At 40.0% G+C, this 7,428-nt stretch overlaps 1 protein-coding gene across 1 annotated transcript in view; it reads left to right on the top strand.

Annotated features, from left to right (window-relative positions):
* The first annotated feature begins 3,088 nt into the window (after positions 1-3,088).
* ZC3H12C (zinc finger CCCH-type containing 12C) overlaps positions 3,089-7,428 on the top strand; it is a 24,839-nt gene continuing 20,499 nt past the window's right edge. Inside the window, exon 1 of the mRNA XM_009864411.1 lies at positions 3,089-3,166. Within this exon, the coding sequence (XP_009862713.1) occupies positions 3,143-3,166 (24 nt within the window). The 5' untranslated portion in view covers positions 3,089-3,142. The remainder of the gene's footprint in view (positions 3,167-7,428) is intronic.

Below are 7,428 nucleotides of genomic sequence, written 5' to 3'. Positions count from 1 at the left end.
GCTCTCCCTCCTTTGGTCCTTCTGATCCTCCCATGCGAGCTTTTCATACCAAACTGGGCAGCAGGGGGAGGAGACACTCTCCTTCCCACCCCTCGCCCAGCTGAGAGCTTCACTCCAGTCCGAGTCTCTGCAGCACCCATCACCTTGCTGTGTGCCCTTCAGAAATCTTCCACCATGGAGTCCGTGAGCCCGTCACCTCCAGCCAGTTCAGGATTTTGTGCTGTTTAGTCAAGCGGTGTTGGGGATGTGATGGGCACTGTGCACAATACTCAACCTCTAGGAGCCACAAAAATAGGGGGCTTTAGCTTACTGATCTTGCAAGACCTGAAGAGCTGTTATGGTTTTTGTATTTTGGCGACTGGATTTAACTTCCTGACTCTTTGTGTTTTAGGTATGGTAATAGGAGATGGCTGAGCTAGATGGGTTGTTGAGTTTGGAGATTTTAGCACAAGAAATAGAACTTGCATTGTCCATTTGCACTGTACCCCTTCTGGTGATGCTGTTACAGCCTCTCACAGATATGGTGGGAGAATCAGAGTTACTTTGAACTCATTCCCAGAAGGAAGCTTCATGTACTGGTTAAATCTTAATAGAGATGCTTTGCTGTCATCAGAGGTGTGATTTAATAGGACTATTTGACACCTTGAAAACCTTGGACGACTCAAGTTATTTTAGGGAAGGGCTGAGAAGAACAAGCAGTGGGGTTTAAGTAACTGATGTTGTGCACAGGGTGGAATTAAGAAGACTAATTCACGCAATGACAGCTTGCTACCGTATTTTTTTGTAAATTAAAGAACATAAATCTTCAGATTTTATCTGTTCTTTGGTCATAGTGCTGCAGTGTTGTGTTAGCATGAACAATAATCTGCAACTAAAGTTTAGATCTGGTTCTCTGAAGTAGAGTTGTTGCTGGAGAGTTCGAGGCGGGGGGTATTCTTGTTGTTACTGTAGAAGACATTGAGGGGGCAGGTCTTCACAAGTAAACTTCTTATAACCTTATTTTTAAGGCAAGTTTTCATGCCAGATCATACACTTGCCCTAATTGTGCTTGTAAAGCCTTAAGCGCACCACTTCTGTGCTACAGAGTTCTCAAGTTGTTACGGATGTACCTAAAGGGTGTCCTACATGTCCTCTGCAGAGCAAGCATTTCTGGCATTGCAAAAGAAGTGTCTGGCTCTAATCAGGGAGACATTCAGCTAATGACTAGCCAAATGATCCTGCTTGCATTTAAGGACAGTTCTTGGACATAGGTGAACTGGACTGGCTTCCTATTTTGCCTACACAAGTTTTAATATGCTTAACGTTATCCAATACCATCAACTGAGGTAATCTAAATACCACAGCAGGGACTGATTAGCTTTTTCAGATCACTGCTTTTATTCGCTGTTTGCAAAGAGGCTTAATCCAGTGCTGGAGATCAGGCATCCCACTGTGCTCGTGGGTAGCTTTCTTTCGCTCTTTATGTTCACAGTGGCAGAAATTAGTGAGGAGTCTCCTCCTGCCTCTGACTTTAAAGCTCCAAAATAGTGGTGTTAGTCGTTGTTCTTAGGAGTGTTTAGTGGGCAGCACAGAGAAACTAGTTGGGGTTTCTACTTTGCAGCTTAATATCTGGGGACAGGATAAATGCATTGGTGTAACAGTAAATGAAATCACACACCATCATGCTGTGTTGAATCACTTGGGAAATTATTCAGAACACTTCTAAGAAACTAATTCTCATTCTTTTCTTCTTTTAAATCACAGTAGATGCTTCCCAGCAGATCGCCTCTCCTCCCAAGCAGGTCAGCTGCCTTTGTGGTTTTCAGCATTGCTTTTAGTCATGCAATGGTGCTGAATTTCAGTATGTACCCTTTCCTAGGAGTCAATCAGAAGAACATTTGCAAATGTAGGATCCCCTCCTTCTTGTGGTGAGCTGTCCTTACTGAAGCTACCAGCAGTGGCACCTTTATTCATAAGTCCACACTTTCACTTTGTTTTTAAACAGGCATCAATCCCTGCTGCTGTTTTATGGCTAAACATGTGTGTTGTAGGGCTTGGTGGTATTGGGAATGTTGGGCAGTGAGGGGAGGTGTGGACGGGAGTTTCGGTTTCCATGTGGCTTCAGTAAAAGCAATAAAAATCTGACTGTGGCCTAGCTCCTGACTTCTGTTCAAATGTTTTGACATTGCAAAGAGGCAGGAAGATCTTGGCATCTAGAACAAATCTGTAAATTCTGTTGCAAACAAGTATGAGTGACTCCAGAATAAGAGTGATTCGTAGTTTCTTTCTATCAAGTGCCCTGTTTCAATGCCACTGTTTACAAATATCCATTATTCCACATAATAACATTACATGGTTTTAGTTTAATCATTTTCAACTTCCAATGAAGTAACCACAAGTACTCTGTAAGAGTTGTGTGTAAATGCAAGTTTATGACATTTATTGACTGATGTACCTGAGTATCGGGAAATTCAGAAAGTGATTTCTGAATGGGTTTCAGTATTTAGTGTGGGCTCCTTTCATACCTCTTTGCACTTCATTTCAGTATGGTTAGTTTTGCTAACAAGAAAAGGGGACTACAATAGCTCCTGATAGATTTATTTCTCTTTAATATTTTTCCTTACAAAGAACTTTTTGTTTCTGAGACAGAAGGGATTATATTCCTTAAGACTGCTATATTTTAATAGGAACTCACAACTTTTACTCCTTAAAAAATAATTCCTGTCTTTGTTTCGTGAATTAGAAACAATGAGGAGAAGCTGAAGTCTGCCCAGGCCAGGTGTTTCTTGTTGGCAGCCTGCTCCCTAATGACTCTGGCTCTCATACAGCAGCTGCCTGCTAGTCTCTTTTGTATGGCCTATTGTTGCTGCACACCCCTCGTTAATACACATGCTGCCCGGGGCAGACCCGGAGAATGACATCAACTTGCTTATCTTAGAAACCTCCGAACCTGATGCAAGGCTGGGGAGGTTGCCTTGCATCTGCCCGGCCAACTAATTGTGAGCTCTGCGGGTCGTGATTGGCTCCGCGGCCGCTCAGTAATAGGTTAAGCAAAGACATCGCGGGTCCATCTGTTCGTCCATTCATTGTTCTGCTCGCTTGCCTGAAGTCTGCAGCTGAAATCGTGTTAAGGAGTTGCTTCTGGAACAGCTACAAGAAACCAATGTCTGTGTGTTTCCCAGCGAACGTAAGTATACGGGCTTCTCTCTGCAGAAATGGGATGCTTCGCCTTTCTCTGGGGCTTCTAGCGTATCCGTTTGCGTTTGGACGGCGTAGCTAGCGCGTGCGTCGGCTGAGATTTGCGCACTTCGGGTGTCCCTCGGAAAAAGAGGAAAAGGAAAATGAAGACTAAGTATGTTAAAGAGCAGTAATCTCGCCCAGTGTGTTCTGCTAAGGAACTTTGAAAAGCATCGATTATGGTGTATTTCACGGAATTTGAAAATGATGGCATCAACAGAGCAAATTCTCCTCCAGCCCCTTGGGGACAATGGGAGGTTTCAACTTCGAGTTGTAGGTGTTTACCCTTTTTTGGGCAAATAAGCTATTACTTACTTTAATTTGTGACTGGTAGAAAAAGCTTTCAAGAAAAATTAATAATCAAACACCTTTTCACCCACGGTATGGTATAACGGAAATTTCCTGTGCTTATGAAAATAGGGAGAGCTCTGTCGTGGACTATCTGAAGGTACTGTGGCACAAGACAGAGCGTTAGGATGCTCACAAATGGGAACATGTTTCAGTCAGAGGTTGGTGCTTTAAAAGCTCTTCTTAAGTGTGTCAGATCTAGCCTGGCTATTTTATAAAGTTTCTAATCTGTTTTGTTTTATGTTTTGAGTTCAGATGTTAGGCTGAAGAACAAACACTATATTCCGTAAGCCTGTGTTCTGAGGATCCTGTAAAGGGAAAAAAAAAAAACAAACAACCAAAACAAAGCCCTTCGTGTATCGGGAGGGAGAGAGAGCATATAAAAGGGTTAAAAAGAGGTTTGCATTTCTACCACATGCCTTATTGTGTGAACATATGCATGAGTCTATTGAAAGTTTTCAGAAGATGGGCAGGCCACCAGTTGCTGGTCTCCTGCAGTTCCAGTAGACATCTGTTGCCCCAGAGCATTAACCAATCTGTTCAATGGGACATCCTTCCTTTGTTGGATAGAATGATGCAGACAACAGCACTCGCTGAAATACAATGGTAATTAAACACATAGAAACTACAGCAGTAGGTATTTATTACATATTCATTATTTTATTTGCATTGTTGCAGTATCTTTATCATTTGGATAACTGATACATTCATTTTGTTTTCTGATCAGCTCTGCACTTCTGTCTGGGACAAGTAATAGCAGTGTTTCAACAAACTGATTTCAACATTTTCCATTTTGTGTTTAGAAGACTTGGAAAAAGTTTGCCTGTGTGGAAAATGTGCTGAACTACTTCACCATAGAATGTATCTTCAGAAACTTTTGACAGTCTTGAGAATGCACAATTTCTGTTATACTGGGCTATGTGACACTACTTTACTCGTTATTTTCCTCTGTGAACTAAATTTGTATTAAATTGCTTATGCTCAGTTGTAAGTGGAAAATATTCTGAATACACATTGAAAGATTAGATGATCAACTTGCCCACATCCCTTTTGAGAAATACTTCTGTTTTGTGTGAAGGTGAATTAATGGGCTGATTATTGTTAATGGTTAGTGGAAAATAATGATGACTTGAAATAAATGGGAAGAGATTGCAGTAGCACAGTGCTCATCTGGAGTATTGCATTTATGCTTGATAGATGTCTTTGATTCAGTAATACAGTATTTCAGATCTTTGACAGTGAACCTAGTGTGAGATTCTGTAATTTTAAACAGACTGTAGTTTAAAAGTTATGTTGTCATAAATGTGTCTAAACTGGGAATTACTCATTTTATTAACTTTTTCACAAATACAAATTCTGTAGCTCAGCTGTGGCGAGCATAACAAAAAGTCAAAGACTTTCTTGACAGGAATTTTTTGGCAGTTGAGTCAGAATTCGTAACAAATATTTCTCCTAGCTATATTGTGTTGTTTCAGTAAGCATACTTTAAAACCGTATTGGTGTAATGATAGCTCCTTGTAACTAAAGTGTGCAGGGAGTTCTTATCTGATGTTACTCCTTGGACCTTTTCTGTTTTTTATTTTTTGTGGGCTTCATTGTCCTGCATACAGGTATGACAGTGTTTATTTGGGATACAAATTTATTCAAATAGGCTGACTGGCATGTTGTTCTTCACTACCCAAACCAAGATAAAATAATCAATTCCAGCAGCATTCAACAGCGACATCTGATTTTCATGGTTCTAATCAATGAGTCTCATGAAGGACATCATGTTGGGAGCTCCGAAGTCTAGTGTTTCTAAGAGGTGCTGCTGACCACAAATACAGTGTTCAAAGTTCACAGATGTGGTAAAAATTTGTCTGAAAATAAATACGGTTTGCATGCCAGGAATAGTGTACTGCTAATGTGAAACTATTTCAGAAATCTTTAGCTTTAGATTTGCAGTGTAAACATCATTTAAACTACCCTTTTAAAGCAATAGCATGGTGACTATGTACTGTGACAGATTTTAAAGCTGCTGCTCTTATTATTCTGTTCTTTAAATAGTTCCTGAAAAACAGAAGGACCTCTGTGCCAAGGAAGCAATTGTGTATTGGAGCAAGATGGAGATTGACAGGAGACTTAAAGCAGATAGATGCGAGTCTGATTATGTATACGTTCCTAACAATGGACAAAGCTCAGCTTATGGTCATTTTTCATATGCAGTTGATGTGCAAATCATCCAAAGTATGTTTCATATAATGCCTGATCTTGAGACACATTCATATGCTAGTGACCTCTTTGAATCCCACTGGAGGGTGTTAAAATTGTAGTTGCTGTAAAGCACTTAAACTTCAAGGGAGAAGCAACTGGAGAATGACTTAAGTATTATTTTAACTAACACTAAAAAAATAAATCCTCTTTTTGATTTATGCACTTCCAGCTTTGTTTGTTCCATGCTGTTAATGTGCAACCTCCTCTTCCCCCACTTCCAAAAAAAAACAACCCTCCTTCTAGTTCAATACTAAAATGACATTTCACAGTACACGGATTTAGGCAGTGACCCATTATCTCCCCATATTCTGTGGTGGCGGTACATGAGCCAGCTCAACTTTTCAGTCCAGCTTAAAAGTGTTGCCCATTAACTAGACTTCCTCGAGTCAGAGCAGATTGTGGGGTTGGTGGAACAATGATGTCGGGGCTTCCAGATCGCTTTGGCAGCTGCATTGTTCTCTGAGGGGAAACCAGACGCACTTAAGTCCCGCTCTCTTTCATGGGCTTTTGTTCATACCAAATTATTCTTTTGCTGTGCTAGTATTCATGATGGTATGTTAAAGGAGTGCATCCTAGCAACTACAGGCTGGTTGCTAAGCAGCCTCGCTTCCAATAGGGGTTTCTTGTTTGAGATTTTTTTTATTATGATTTTTTGTCTGTGTGTGAGTTCTGTGAAGGCCACAGTGTTGGTTTTTGAACTGTATCCTTTTATTGGGATATTGCTGTGATTTGTTACTAGCGGTGTGCTATCGAGTACATTAGGTTAGTTAATAAATCACTGTGTGAAAAGGTTAATTTCCGAAATTCTCATGTTTAATTTGCACTGGTGTTTGAAAAGCTAAAGCTTTGAGTTCAGAGAAAGTAATACTCATTGATATGCTGTCTGAGAGTTACAACTCTACTGCCTTCTAACAAAATCAGATCTAAATAAAACTTTAGAGTATTTTCTTTCCTGTAAGTCTTGCCTGGATTAAGATGTTAGAGATGAAAATGCTGATGGTAGGCTTATTTACTTACTTTACGTAGGCATTTTTAGTTTAAATAAGTTTTTTCTGCCCCATAACCAAAAAGCTCCACCACAGTGATGATGTCTTGGCACCTATGTGAATCTGCTTTTACTGAACAGATTGGATTATTTGCTTGATTCTCTCTGGTCTTAAACCTGGATGCATCTCTCTTGTGTGCAGTCAGATCTTTATTCCAAGAAGAGGAAACTTGTAAGGGGATGATAGAGTTGATGTATTTGGCTGTTCGTGAGATATACCTGTAATTTGTGTTAGCATAGATCAGGAGATTCCATTTGACAGAATGTTTTTTCTCAAGTATATCCTCCTTGATGAAATTTGTGTCTGTAATGTATCCATCAAGTTCAAGTGACGTCGTTTGCCTCTACATCTGGCTTTTATAGTCTGCCTTGCAAGATGAAAGTGTGAAGAATCTCTTTGTTTCATATCCTTCCCTTAATGTAAATTCTTCTTTTTTTTTTTCCAATGGTAACCTTGCAGTACAATTGGTCCATATTGTCCTTTTTTATCTGTGGGAATTAGTTTATCTTTTACTTTCTTTGTTGAAGCAGTAAGCAGAGATTTCTGTTTAAAAGAACAAAATAAG

Source organism: Apaloderma vittatum, unplaced genomic scaffold (assembly GCF_000703405.1).
Source record: "Apaloderma vittatum isolate BGI_N311 unplaced genomic scaffold, ASM70340v1 scaffold5192, whole genome shotgun sequence".
NCBI classification, from domain to species: domain Eukaryota; kingdom Metazoa; phylum Chordata; class Aves; order Trogoniformes; family Trogonidae; genus Apaloderma; species Apaloderma vittatum.
This window is presented reverse-complemented; position numbering and strand designations above follow the sequence as displayed.